General features: G+C 30.9%; 1 protein-coding gene across 1 annotated transcript in view; it reads left to right on the top strand.

The window, feature by feature from the left end:
* The window catches only part of cysu (peroxidase homolog), a 90,302-nt gene that overhangs the window by 57,563 nt on the left and 16,820 nt on the right, over positions 1-15,919 (top strand). The window contains exons 6-7 of the mRNA XM_089639194.1: positions 219-415; positions 3,348-3,521. Coding sequence (XP_089495320.1) covers positions 219-415; positions 3,348-3,521 — 371 coding nt within the window. The remainder of the gene's footprint in view (positions 1-218; positions 416-3,347; positions 3,522-15,919) is intronic.

Genomic DNA, 15,919 nt, shown 5'->3' with positions numbered 1-15,919 from the left:
GAGTTTTTACAATAATTACCTAATTATGAAAATTATGTTTGTGAAATTATTGACGTACTTGTAATGTTATCTTAATAAAACCACCATGGAGCGCTATGCATTTTGAGTAATTAAAAAAAAAATCATTTATAAATTGTAAAACGGGAAACTGTGCCTTATCTTCTTTTTAATCAAGTGTATTCGGTAAGTATACATATCTTATGATGTTTTTATTCCAGATTGATTGCACCCCTCTACGCTGACGGAATCAACGCCCCCAGGGTGTCCGTGACAGGGAGGGACCTACCCCTATCCAGAGTGGTTTCCAGAACCATGCACCCTGATGATGGCTTCCACGACCACGCCGGAACCGTGATGGTCATTGCATGGGGACAGTTCATGGACCACGATTACACCCTGACCGGAACTCCTCTGGGTAAATACAATAATAATTCAAGAATCATCGTTAATATTGTCAATTTGAAATATAAGAGGCACACTGAAGGTGATTGATGATTAATTTCTATTAACGACTTATTTCATCTTATGCCTTCACATTTCACGATTTATATAAATAATGTACATAAAAAATTTAATTAGATTATTTTCGCCTTATCTCTCACTATTACAATATCGTCGTCATTAATTTTACGACATTAAATCGAATTGAATTTTCTGAAATTACAAAAAATTTTACAATTAAGTACAATCGACTATTTTTGAAGATAAATCCTCAAAATATGAAAAGTAAAATGAATCATTCTAATAGAAATGAAAAAATCGAACGATTGAAAGAAATGCGAGTACCTAGTTACTACAAGTACTACTTAGATTACAATTATAAACTATCGGATTTATTTTAAATAATATTTTTTTAATAATAAATTTAATACAACAAAGATCTAGATAATAGTATTACACAGCTCTTGTTGAAATCAAATAATCTTTTCTTACTTTGAAAGCAAAGCAAGAGAGAACCAATGCATTATCATTGACTACCAAAACACGGGCATTAGCCTAGTGTGATAGCCAAAAGAAAATGTGTCAATCATCATATTTATTAAATAAAAAAAACCTTTACAATTTTCAAAAACGTTCACGGAAAAAAATGACTAATGATAATTAATTAAATTTCTCTTCAAATAATTGGTAATTCCGGTTAAAAACGGAATTTTAGCCTTATGAATCAATTAACACGTTTCCTGCTAAGCTTTTAGTAAATTACGAATATGTCATCACGATGTTGTAACACGTGTTCATGAAAATCTGAATATTTTTACACTACCCCAAATCAAACATAATACATAACTTTATTAGTATTTAAATTAGAGAATAAGATTTACTCTAAAAAGAGATTATTATGATAAGATATTAGTGCTGTGTTAATAAATTAGTACTGGTATTTTAAAATAAGAGGTTTTCCAATAAGAGGTGTTATTTTGAATAGCCCGCTATTTCAGTAAATGTTACTTTTGAAGCTATCATTTTTTTACATTTGACAAGTAGAAACTACGCCATTGATAAAAATGGAACAATACACGCTTCAACAACGCATTGAAATTACATTCACTGGAGTGAATCAAATGCAAATCATCTTGAGTGATGAGGCCCATTTCCACCTCGGTGGCTTCGTCAACAAGCAAAATTGTCGCATCTGGGGCTCGGAAAACCCAAGAGTTATTGTTGAAAAGCCTCTCTATCCTCAACGTGTGACTGTTTGGTGCGGTTTATGGTCCGGCGGAGTCGTTGGACCTTACTTTTTCGAAAATGAGGCTGGAGCAACAGTTACGGTGAATGGATTGCGCTATCGAGAGATGATTAATGATTTTTTATGGCCGGAATTTGATGGTATTGATTTGGACAACGTTTACTTTCAACAAGATGGCGCTACGTGCGACACAAGCAACGAAATCGTTGATCTTTTACGATTGAATATCAAAATAACACCTCTTATTGGAAATCCCTGTATTACGATGTTCTTTGATTTATACATAATATAGCAACACTTAATGTAAAATATGTCAACACGTCAGCACGGGTTCTCCTAGCGAGAATACTTTAAATCGGTAATATTTGTTGTATTACCTGCACTTATCATCTACTTACCTGTAAACTACGAGCATAGAAATGAACAAATAAAAATTATATTGGTCAAATTGATCTGATTCACGACTAAATTGCATATTGAAAGATAAAATCCATTAGAAACGAAGATGGGCTTTAATCTACAGCTTTGATTAATTAAAAATGCGTGTCATTCTAAATGTTATTATATAGAACGATCCAAATCTTGTTTTGGAGGACATCTTATCTATATTTCTAAGCACAAAAAAACGCAAGGCCTTTACAGCAGCCTTGTTCATTCAAACGCTGACACGATCTATAAATCTAAATCATTGATTTTTTGTTCAGCGGATACTACTAACTCAATTTCCTTGCAAAAAATAAATAGCTACATTCTTTAGTAATAAAAGCATTCAAATATTATGTCATATTTACTACAAGAATTCATTAGTAACATTTTTTCATACACCTACGTTCGGTTAATTTTTTTTTGGAAACTTAAAAATCTTTTTTCTTCTTTACTGCTCTCGACTATATCTACTCGGCAAAGTAATGGCCTAAATATTTGCGTGGACTGTGCATTGCAACATGTACATTAATAACCTCTTTGTTATCTTATTAACGCACAGAGGGATATTAAAGGCCAGAAACATCACTCTTAAGGAGTAATAAGTCATATTAATGAATAATTAACGAGCTTTATAGTAGTTGGTTGTAAAGGTCGTATGCATCACAAGTAATTAAAAAAATAAAATAGAAAATAATTAGTAGAAACAATAATTAATACGAGCTCTTCATACTTTAAATAATATTTGTCTTAACTCTAACATTGATATTTTTTCGGATTCACAGACCAAATTCAAACGTGGCATCATGTCAATAATTTAAACTGTTCAGTGCGCATACATACAGATACACACACAAACACTCACACATACATTACACACGTCACACAAATACCTATATACTACACCCGTCACCTGGTAATTAAGGAATAAACATACCACTTAGCGGACATTACAAGGAAACATATCATAGGTACCCAACATGAAGTATCTTATTCCTGTATATTGTTTCATCTCTGTAAATCATGTACTGTTTGTTTCTATAACATAAAATAAATAAAAATAAAATACGTTTTACTTGGTTTCGCCACTCTGCGGTCTGCGATGTATACATTGTAGATTTGACATCTGTTTTTAACACATTTTATTGATTGAGTAAACATTAAAAAAATTCATATAATTTAGCATTGTTAACATTAATTTCACAATTATTATAAGTGACGTGTATGTATTTTTTAGATCCCCGTAACCGTAACGACCCCGAAGAGTGTTGCAACAGACCCCCTCACAGGAAGCACCCCTATTGCAACGAGTTGAGGATACCTGATGACGATTACTTCTACCGCCTCTTCAACGTCAAATGCATTGACTTTGTGAGGGGATTCCCATCGCCAAGAGCTGGGTGCAGACTTGGTAAGAAATTGAACCAAATAAAAATAAATTTTACGAACGTGTATTCATTTTTTGGGAATATTACTTTTCAGTAGTTTCTTATAGAATAGTTTTATTGTAAAGAATTTTTTGCTTACTAACTCATTTTTGATACTAAAAGCCGAATTTATGCGTAATATGTGTTTTAGGTTATTTCGATAAAATTAACTATGAAATTAATCTACCCTAAAAATTATAAAAAGAATTGCAATACTTTTCATCAACATTTTGAAAAACAAATCGAGGTTTTGTAATTAGTTTTATGAATCCGTAAATATTGTTTTTTATCATCTCCTGTAAAGTTTTCATTCTGTGGCTTAAAGGGTTTTACCAAGCCGTAGTCGATATGCATACATAACATAAATAATCTAACCTGTCTATAGTTTACACATATTTAGTATTTTTTTTAACAAAATGTAATTCTAAAAATTAAACTTTATTACAATATATTTTCTTAAACTTATTGCTTGTATTTAGAACTTATCATTTGTACTAAATTGCTGGGTAACAAGTGACAAGCAATAATTCACAAGTTGGTGTTCAAATACAAATTGTCACTAAACACTAGACACACGATTTTTCAAACGACAAGTGTCTTAATAGAATTATGGTGGGGACTTGTCGATTAGTAAATAAGTCGGCTTCCTATCCACTTGCACTTGCTTGATTTACCAATGCATAGTACTATAATTCTTGTTTACACGTGGGTAAAGGGTTAAAGTCCGATTGACAAGTGCATATAGGTAATAATGACAAGCATTATTTGTGAATAGAACAGCAAAACAATGGTAGAAAGAGGCTGAGCTTAACAGCATAACATATCGCTTTTTACGTTATTAAAAGTTTTGTTTTTAATGCAAACTCCAAAAAGTGCTATTTAGCTCAAGGCTGGTGCTACGGACATTTATTTTAACCGTATATTAAATTAAATGGAATCGATGAATGAATTCATAAAAAAAAGCAACCCGACTTTATAACTACTGACTATCCCATTCAGATTTTAGCACATATGAATGAAATAAAACACGTATTTCGAATACACGTTTAATTTATTACCATACGAGGTAAGACAGATATTTTTATGTGTTTCGGGGACTACGTTAGGTTAACTTTTTGCAGCGTTTAAATACTTTTCAGTATTTCGTTTTCACAATATAATATCGTGAATTACTTTGTATTATGCATTCCGTTTATTCTTGCTCTGTATATTTTATGTGAGTTGACCAACGTAGAGTAAAATTTCAACAGATTTTTTCAAAATTTGCTTTTCATACTTTTTAAACGAATTAAATACATGTATCAGATAGTTTTTCCATCTGGCAAATTAATTCCGTGTTTAAATCGGACCATTCTAATTTCAACGAGATAGAATCTTACAGACGGACGTCCTTGACCAATTACTGTCCATTTTATCTTGGCCAATCGGCACAATTTTCACCGGTTACTACATTATCTGCTTCCAGTGGCGTAGGGACTACCTGCGCAACCATCCGGGGCGGACCTTAAATGAGTCCGCTCAGAGGCAGCATAAAACCAGAACTGTAAATAATTCTGTGATAGTTCCTTACGTATATACATTAGGGTGTATCGATTTTTAACTTTTTTTTTGGTTTCAAATTCCAAGTTGAGAAAAAGTTGCTACTAGGTACCACAACTTACCACAAAAAGTTTTGGATTTTTAAAAAAATGTTTAGGTCTCCCGCACAAGGCCTAAAGTTTTATTTTTTTCAAAAAATATCCAATTTTTAAAAAATAAAATCGTAACTTTTGTGTTTATTCCATGTTAAAAAACAGTAATATTAGGGCATAAAAATAAGTAAGAAACGATTTTTTTTATAAAAAATGGATTTTAGGTCTCCCGCACAAGCCCTAAAGTTTGTTAATTTAGATGAAATTTTGTAATTTTGTGTACATATATGAACCATGTTTTTTTTTTTAAGTTTACACCACAGGAATTAATTTTAATTTTCTTACAGAAGGCATAAAATGAGTTCAGAACACAAAAGTTACGATTTTATTTTTTAAATTAAATTTTTTTTTATATTTTTTGAAAAAAATTAAAACTTTAAGCCTTGTGCGGGAGACCTAAACATTTTTTTAAAAGTCCAAAACTTTTTGTGGTAAGTTGTGGTACCTAGTAGCAACCTTTTCTCAACTTGGAATTTGAACAAAAAAAAAGTTAAAAATCGATACACCCTAATATACATTATCCGCTCGAGCGATTGGTGTTATATATATTTACATTTATCATATTTTTTTATTTAATACCATTCCTCAAAATATTCACATGGAAACATAAAACTGCTTACTGCAGTTTAAAGCCAAACAATCCACATGGATTTTACTGTTTATCCCATATATTTATTTTTTCCCTTATAAATTTGACACACTATGGCAAACGATTGATCAAAACGTTTTTGCAAACTTGGAATAATATGCCAAAAAATTACAGAAAGAGTCACAAGAAGGTACAGACAGTCACGACCGTAATTAAAATCCTAAATTCTTTTCGGGATGAGTTTATTTCAATCAAAATTTAAAAAAAATTATTTTATGTGGAGCGGTGGGAGAAGTTTAAAAAATCACACATTTATGGAATATTAAAAAAATAGAATAACTTATCAACATTCTTCATATTTGCAATAATTCTCCAGGATTGCGAGTGGTTCAGAATCCTGCCATGGGGCCACGGTGTTTACCGTTACGTCACTGATCAGAGCTATTTGTTCTACGTGATCCGAATCCATTAATTTTGACGGTGTGACAAACAGTAACTCTTGTGACATCACCAGGTTGTTATTGTGTTCTCAAACTAGGCGATATCGCTTGCGAAACATTTGAAACCATCGGTTTATCTCTTCTCGTGGGAAGCTTAATATAACCGTTATCACTGAAATCATATTGCAATGTTCTACTAAGAATTTCAAGTTGATTGTTCAAATCCAAATCAATCCAACAAAACGATTGCTTTCATGATTTTTAATTAATGATTGATTGACTGCTTAGATCTCACGCCTTTTAGTGTGAATTATTCTGTTTTTCGGGCAAACAAACTTAATGTTACGTTACTTTGGTTTATGGCAAAATTACGTAACGATATCAAATTAAAGATAAACAAAATTGCCCAAAATAAAGAAAGTTTTGCCCATTTAGTTGTTTTTTTTTTCATTCAAAATACCTCGAAAAGCATGAATTAGAGTTAATCAATTCATTTTTAAATTAATTATTTAAATTAAAGGGACAAAAATTAGAAAGCCTTGACGCTTCTGAAATTATGCAAAGTCACATACACCGATTATCAATCCCGATCGGTGGCTGATATCGAAGGAATAACACGCACATTAAAAGCAATCGATTTTCAAGACCCCAGGTCTTGGACTACGAATGCACTTTTAATATACTTAGTAACACTTGTTCATCTAACTACGGTATACCACAAGGAAGCATATTAGGTCCGTCTTTGTTCCTTGTATATTAACGACTTATGCAACATTAATATTCAGGGGGAAATCGTTAGTTTTGCCGATGACACCGTCTTAGTTTTTGAAACTGACACTTGGCTAGCAGTCTATGAAAAATCTGAAACGGACAAGCATGGTAAAAAAGTGTTTGAATATAAATACGCTCACACTGAACATCGAAAAAACTAAATATGTCACATCAAGCATTAATATTACTGGTGAACCTCTTGACGATGCCTCCATTAGAATACACTCATGTTTGAATTCCGATGAATGTTGTCAGTGCCCCTACATTGAGCGCTCTACTCAGATGAAGTACCTCGGCCTCACCATTGATCCATATCTCAAATGGAATCTTAATACTCAAATAATTGCAAACAAAATAAGAAAAACCATCCACTTTTTCAGAATCACATGAAAATTTCTCTGCTTACAACACCTGAAAATGATTTATTTTGCAGTTTGCCAATCTATTATTGAGTACGGTATCATAGCATGGGGAGGTGGCACTTCATCTGCAGTAGACCCAATCATTAAGGCTCGGAAAACAGTTTTTAAAAAAATTCTATTTTACCTATAATTACAGACTCGAACCTAATCATTAATATTATGAATATCTTTGATCTTCGGCAGCTTTATGCAAAAAAACTATCCTAACTCATCTCTACACAAATATACATAATTATTACGAAAAAAGTTCAAATACACGATGTACTCGAAGCAACAACAAAAACTTACTACAAATACCGATAACGCATACTAGTTTTGGTCAACGAAACTTTAAATACCTACTTTGCGACAAGATTCTACAACATTCTTGCAGACAATATAAAACAATGTGATTCACAAAAAAATTTTAAAGACAATGTAAAAACTTGGATCAAAAATAAGAATAGGGCCTTTCCCGGTGCATTCACACAGATCCGAAGTTATTGAAGTAACCACATGATTGAACAAATACATCTTAATACAAGTATAGATATGTTCAAAGGTATTAGGAAGTAACTTTAAAAATTCTGCCTCAACACAGGCTAGCCTAGTGAGGCGGTATTTGAGAAACCTCAACTAACTGTACTTTTATTTTTTTTTACCTTCATCATATTTTTTTAATTTTTTTTTTTACTTTATTTATTTTCATTTCTTTACACATATTATACATATTAATAGATAGTATAAAATAACATAATATATAATACCAAATAGTTTACAAAAGAAATGAAAACCCACTAAGGCACTGACTGCCTGAGTGTGGGTAATATAAAACGATTACTATATTTCAAGTACCTAAAGTATAATATACATTAGTAGAAAAAGTTTTTTTTTGTTTATAGTTATTATAAAAAGTAAAGAGAAAAACATTATGTACAATAATTTATAAAGTTTCAGCAAGTGAGTTGTAGAAAGGATAAATAAATTTATAGTAATAGCGTTTCAATATCTGCGTCAATCAGCCATAATTTTACCTCTTTAATATATTCTATCTTTTTATTTATCATTTGAGTTTGTAGTGGTAGAAGGTTAAATGTACGAGGACCAATGAAACTGCTATGCGTCTGCATTAATTTAGTATTGGTTTGGGGGGTGTAAAATATATTATTTGTTCTTTTGCTCATTCTGTTTTCATTTATTTTGAAATTGTTTTTGTTTTTAAATAGATATTTCATAGTTTGTAATATAAATAATTTACGAATGTTAAATAATTTAGGTTCCTTGTATAATAGGTCGGTCGAAAATGTTTTATTTTTGTTATATATGACTTTAATTATGTGCTTTTGAATTATTTGTAGAGGCTTAATAAATGTATCAGGTGCACCACCCCATCCTATTATGCCATAAGTGATTGCAGATTGCACCAGGGAGAAGTAGATCATTTTCAATTTTTCAGCGTTTAAAATTTCCTTGAGTCTATAAAATATGTAGGTTAGATATCTTAGTTTTGAAGTGGTTTGATTAATATGAGATTTCCAATTAAGATTAATATCTATTGATACTCCTAAATATTTTATATTTTTGACATTAGCGAGTTCGTTGCACAGGAAGCACATTTCTTGATTGCAAGTTGTATTATGGATTCTAATTTTAAGGTTGTCTTTTGGTTTGTTTTTGATGTTTTTATAAAAAGGTAAGTAAAATGTTTTGCTGTAGTTTAAGACAAGTTTGTTGTATTTTAACCATTTTGAAACAAGTGAAATACATACAGTTGCATTCGAAAAAGTTTCTGTCCAATTATTACCATCCACTATTATTGCCGTGTCATCGGCGTAAGAAACAATTTTACCAGGGATTACAAAATTACATAAATCATTAATATAAATTAAGAATAAAATCGGGCCAAGAACAGTTCCCTGCGGAACTCCGTTTTTTATCTGTGTTTCTGAACTATAATTATTCCCAATTTTTGTTTTTTGTGTTCTGTCTTTAAGATAGTTTGATAGTAATTTTAGTGTGTGTTTTTTGAAGCCCAGTTGAGTTATTTTTTTAATGAGTAAATTATGATTAACGGTGTCGAAAGCTTTTCTTAAATCTAGGAATATGGCAAGACATTTCTTTTTTTTATCGATAGATGTATAAATATTTTTTGTCAATTCATATATGGCATCCTCAGTGCTTAGATCTTTACGAAAGCCGTATTGGTTTATCGATAGAATTTTATATTTTTCTAAGTGTTCAATGACTCTAAATTTGATGCATTGATGAATATTTTTGATAGGTTTGCAACAAGGGATATTGGTCTGTAATTGTCTAATTTTTGCGTATCCCCAGATTTATGAATAGGTATTATAGTGGAGATTTTAAACTGTTCTGGAAAATGACCATCTTTGAGGCATATATTAAAGATATGTTGTAATGGCGTTAATACATGTTGTTTTATTTTTTTAATGTATCACATGATAGGCCATCATTTCCCTTAGAGTTGGATGGTTTTAGGTTATCAATATATTTTTCAATTTCATTAAATGTAATAGGAGAAAAATATTCTATTGAGTTAATTGAATCGTTATTAGAGTCTAATTGAGGAGATGTCTCCATATAATCATGATTAACATTAATGCCGGAAGATTGAAGTACCTCGTCTACTATATTTGTAAAGAAGTTATTAAAACATTCTGCAATGGTCGATTTGTTAGTTATTATTTCATTATTTATTTTAACCTCATTTACAATATTTGAAGACATAATTTTTTTGTTGGCAATTTCATTTATAATATTCCAAGTTTTTTTAGTATTATTTTTAGCATTTTCAATTTGTTCACAATAGTATTTCTTTTTGCAGTTTCGTATCAGTCTATTTAGTAAGTTTCGGTACATTAGATATTTTGTTTTCAGATAAGGCATTGTTCTGAGATTATTATTTTGGCAATCCATTTGATATTTTATCATTTCTCTATATAATTTTTTCCCTTTGTTTAATTGATATAATTAATCCAACTGTAATCCAAGGTTTAATTTTTTTATATTTTCTGTTAGTGACAACTATTTTACTTTCACTTTTTAGAATATACTCTCTAAGAGTATTATAGAAATTCTCTAATGCTAAATGTGGATTTTCTATTGATATTACATTTTCCCAGTTTTCTGACTGAAGTAAAGAGTTTAGAGTTTTATAATCAATGTCTACTTTTTCTAGAGTTACAGAATTTTGGTTTAGAGGTGTATTTTTGAAATGGTGTCCATAAAAGGTCGGGTAATGATCTGTGATATTAGTTTCAAGAATTGAAGAGATAATATTGGTCGCCTTGTGCGACTTGACAAATATGTGGTCTAAACATGCAGAGTTACTTAAGGTTACTCTAGTTGGTGAGCTAATATATGACGTATATCCAGAGCTTGATAAACAATCTAGATACTCATTTTGACAATTTACATTTATATTGTTATCATTAATATTTATATTAATGTCACCTGTCAAAATGGAAAAAGTAAAATTGTTTCTGTCAAGATTTCTAACAAAAGTTTTTAGTTCTTTTACAAATAAAAAATCATTTAATGATGGGGATCTGTATATGGCTAGTACGTGATATTTATAGTTGTTTTGAAAAAAGGTTAATTTTATTGCATTGGCTGACTTAAATTCAATAAATTCAGTGGCAACATTTTTCAGAGTATTATGAAAGAAGACAGTGACTCCATCATGACCAGTATGCTTACAGGCAGAGGAAATTGTGGTATATTCTGATAAGTTATATGGAATAACATCTTTCATTTGTGTTTCAGTCAAAACAATTACTCTTGGAGAAAAATCTAGGTTATTAATAAGGATACAGAGCTCATCGAAGTGTTTCCTTAAACTTCTAATATTCATATTTAAAATAGAGTAATTAACATTTTTTCAAAGTAGATTTAGTTCATTTGGGTTTGTACATTTATAATTTTCATGTATATGGTTTTCTTCAGCCATGTTAAAGGTTGATTGGTGTTTGCTATGTGGTGTTATTATTATTTATTCGGAGGGGATGTCTTCTGTGCTGTTTATTTGTATGATGGGAGATTTTTCATTTTTTCTCATCCAAATTTTTCCCAAAAATTTTTTTCGTTATTTGCCCAAATAAATTTGTACCCAAGCCTTGAAGATTTAGCAAGGTAAAGTAGATGTTTATTGTATTGGGTCAGTTGTTTGTTAATATATATTGTGTTGTTTTCTTCAAAATTTATGTTTTTTGCACATAAAATACCATATTTCTTTTTATGTGTTATGATTACGTCTTTACTATCTTTGTTTTGTAGACAAACTACTATGGGAGGATTTTTGTTCGGGTTTTTATTTTTGCTTCTGAAAATATTTGCCACTTTAATAGTTTCTTTATCACATTTGAGTGTTTCCAATATATTATTAAATACTTTTGTGATATTTTCATTTTCCTTCAAAGGAACACCCTGTATTTCGACGTTATTTTGTTTTTCATTTTGCTCCATTTTATTAATATGTAGTTTTATTTCTTTATTTTCTGCTTGAAGTTGTTTAATCAATAATTCTTTGCTTTTGTTTTTTTCTTCATATTCGTCTAGTTTAAGTTTTTACTTGTATTTTTCTGTTAATTTTATAACCTTAAAAAGAAGTTGCAAATCAATGTACAATATACATCATAATATGCATTTTTAGTTGTAATGTGCAAACTTTCTTAAATAAATATATATTTTATTATTATTCATATTTAACCTTAATTTTAATAAACAGATTTATTAGTTTGGTGGAATTCGCTGAATAAAGAAAACTCCATTATAAATAGGGCAGTCAGACAAATAAGTTTGGCAAAATCTAGACTTCTAGTTGTAAAAATAAATTCCAAGAAATGCGGTACAAACTTTTCTAAATTCAAACTTAGCTTCTTAGGCAACAATCAGATACCAAATTTGAATTCATGTGTTATTATTCGTAACTGCAAGTTTTAAATGATCGCATAGCGCCAAATAAGTGGGTAGGCATGTATTTTAACCATGTAAGGGAAATAAGAATTCTTCAATAACGCCAGTAGAACCTGTTGCGGTTTGCCATGAAGGTTTGCCCTTCGTAGTACCGGATTGAACCTTTCAGTATTTTGCAATAGGGACATTTTTGATAGCTCCACTAATCTGCATAATCATACGAGCGGCGAGCGAATAACTAGTAGCCATGTGAGAATTCTCGGTCGTTAAAAATTATAAGGCGAGACAATTAATTAAAGGTCTCTTAAGCTCTATATGGGTTTTGAGAGTAAATCTATTGCATGCAGCTGCCTTCAAAGTTTGCCAAGTTGTGTACAAATAATTGGTAATCGTTATTAACTGAATTCTAGAAAATTTCTAATAATCAGTCATTAAATACTAGATGCTAAAAGCCAGGCATGGGAAAAAATCTGTTGCTCGAATATCAACGTACATAGACTCAGCTCTCCCTAATGGTAATATTATTACGCATGTATGCGAGTGTATGTTATAATATTAATGATACTTTCATAATATAAGTTATAACAAGCAATGTGGGATGTCGAAATAACAATTTGTCGCTTTATCCGCGATGAATAACATTATTCATAGATTTCATCTTTCAATAATCTTGAGTGATAAGATATTTATGATGATTATAAAAATGCCTGGATATCTAGAATGTAGAGTGGTTGAATTTGTCCAATATAACGCAATCAATTAGGCAACCGCTACTAACGCCAATTTAACGCAGCCTAAAGAAAAGTGTATGCCGAATCTCAATTTTGTCATCACCTGAATCAATCTGCAATCAGAGATATTAGACAGATAATAGCAATTCATGTTTGCGTATTATTCCAAGAATTGGGGGCTCCTTTTGCGATGTATAATATTTTCCTTGTAAGCAATACAAGTTTAGCGGGATGTTGATTGGCAGTTCTTTGAGTTATTTTTTCCGTGACAACTGTGATCTAGTTATAGGCGTAGTGGTCGAGGGGTAAGGCTCTCGACCTCTCGACTAGCAAGGCGAACGTCGCGAGTTCAAATCCCGGCGTGCGCAAGTAAATTTTATTTGTTTAATTTGTGTTATTTCACAATTTATTCATTTAAAATAATATACAGTATACTTTCGGCAGGTTCCATAGTGGAAGATACTCTCAGTATCGCCCTGGTGTAAGACCACCATTCAGTATTGAAACGTTGCTTGAAATGGGTTTAGCCGTGTTTGGTGACCAGATTTGAATAGCCAGGTACTCCTCCCTCCTTCCTCTACCCCTTCTGCTTCCCCTCCCCACAACCTTCAGTCTCACAACATGCCCCAATTGGGGGTGCCATAGCCTCACTGGCTGCAGATGGTTGGGAGCATATGGGACTCGTCTACGGTATGCATATTTTTAAAAAGTCATTATAACCAAGTTCCAATGTTCCGATATGATACAACTCACGAATATAAGCAAGTCGTATAAATTATGTAGCAACCTGATTATTCTTAGGCGAAAAACCGCCTCGAGATCAATAATTGGTTTCTTCTCAGATCGTATTTTAGGCCCGAAGCAGTTTTCAAACACGACCGCAGTTGAGTATATTATTCCTATCGAAATAGCCTTTTGCGATTAAATTCATTCTGCTTTATAAGTGCATCATATATAATGAATACGGTTGCACTTAGAAATACTGCACTTATTTACCAATCTATCAACATATAAAATATGAATTTTAATGCATTCGCTCGTTTCGATCGATCAAAAAAATGAGGTGTGCCATAAATTTAAATGATCCATTTAAATCAATGGTTCTCATTATCAATTTAGATTTGAGTTATTTGAATTTGTTTGTCGATTTTACGATCTGTTGCAAATGCAAATTTTATGTGCAATAATTTACAAAGCCGCATATATTATTTAATCCCAATTCCTTCGCCTATATATGCTTACTAATGCAATATGTATAATTTATTTTCGTTCGAACCATTGCAGGTGTAACGTTTGATTTTAATCTTAATATTTTTTCGATTTTGTAATGTAATGTTACGTAGATAACAAACTTACTAACTAACCTTAAATCTGGCTCGATATGTTGATATTTTAAAGGGTTTACCAAATTAATATACGAAAGTGATGAAATAAGGAATTGTTAAAATATGGAGTAACAAGTATGTCAATATTTCGTAGCAATTATCATCCTTCTCTCTAATCTGAAACAGATAAAATCTAAAATTAAATAACTTTGTGGCTTGTCAGAATAAATTACAATGTAATAAAATCAAAATTTTATGTAAATAAAATTTAATAATGTTTTTATTAATTTCTACAAGTAATTGTTTTATTTGTTATTGTGATGAAAAATTATTGTTATTATTTTTTCAGAGTTTGCCAATCATCTAATTTCCACCGATCATACTTTTAGTAAAGATACAGGGGTTAAAATTCTTCACCGTAGTAATAAAGGCAAAAATTAGATAATTTAGAAGCACTTGAAATCAGAAAATCCCTCAATAATAACTCCAGTATAATAAATAACCAAATTAATCTGTCTTATAGTCCTATTCTAGACATATTTCCAGTTAACCGCTCTGTTCTTCCTGGAATTCCCGTAATTACCCCTTCCACTTTGTCCACCCCTCCCTCAAACACTTAACATTTTTGTGTATATATGTCAAAATTTTGTGTAGTAGATCAGTTTTTAATATTCTCCTGACGAAGGAAGGGTTCTTCCGAAACCGGTAGAGTGAAAATAAAACTATAGTGGTCAAAAACAAATTTATGTGTTTTTATTGTAAATTATGATGAGCCACAAAGTGAATGCTTTTTACAATTACGAAATGAATATGTGTTTATATTGTTAAAACTTGCAGTTATTTGAACAGTAGATCTCGCGTCCAAAAACGTATGTGTCTAATGTTCTCCTCCCCACTCGAGTGCTCGCGTCAATAACTGGAAATGAGTTATTGGCGTTCGAATTCTCGCCAAATTAAAAAAAATCATATCTCTAAATTTGAATACGAAGAAATATAAACTGATTATATTGCAATATAAAAAATGAATTCACTTATATTTTACTGTTTATCCGATATTTTTAGGATTTATAAAAAAATCTTAAATGTGTGATTTGTGCGAGTCAAAAATGGCATATAATGGTGTGCGATCACTCAAGACGTTTTTCAAACTCGGCATAATATGCCAAAATCACCCAAACAAAAACCGAAATTAGTTCTGAAAACATAAGATTCGTAAGAAGGTACTTAAATACTAAACTAATTCATTATAAACAATATATTTTATGTATTTTTTTTTTAATTTAAAAAAAGATTTTTACAGTTTGTCCAAAAAACGTCACTATCCCAATGACAATATTTTTTTTTTCAAACTTTCTTCAGACAGGTAGGTACTGTAACATTGAAAAAAAAATTGCCAAATAAATATTATATTTCATATTTGAAAATAAAATCTTTACTGAAACATTAAAACGGCCACCATCTTGAAATGTAAACGAACGCATAAACAATTTAACAGACAT

The sequence above is a fragment of the Hesperophylax consimilis genome, chromosome 14 (assembly GCF_061612785.1).
Source record: "Hesperophylax consimilis isolate HC1 chromosome 14, BYU_Hcon_1.0, whole genome shotgun sequence".
NCBI classification, from domain to species: domain Eukaryota; kingdom Metazoa; phylum Arthropoda; class Insecta; order Trichoptera; family Limnephilidae; genus Hesperophylax; species Hesperophylax consimilis.
Note: the sequence above shows the minus strand (reverse complement) of the source record. Positions and strands in the feature narration are given on the sequence as shown.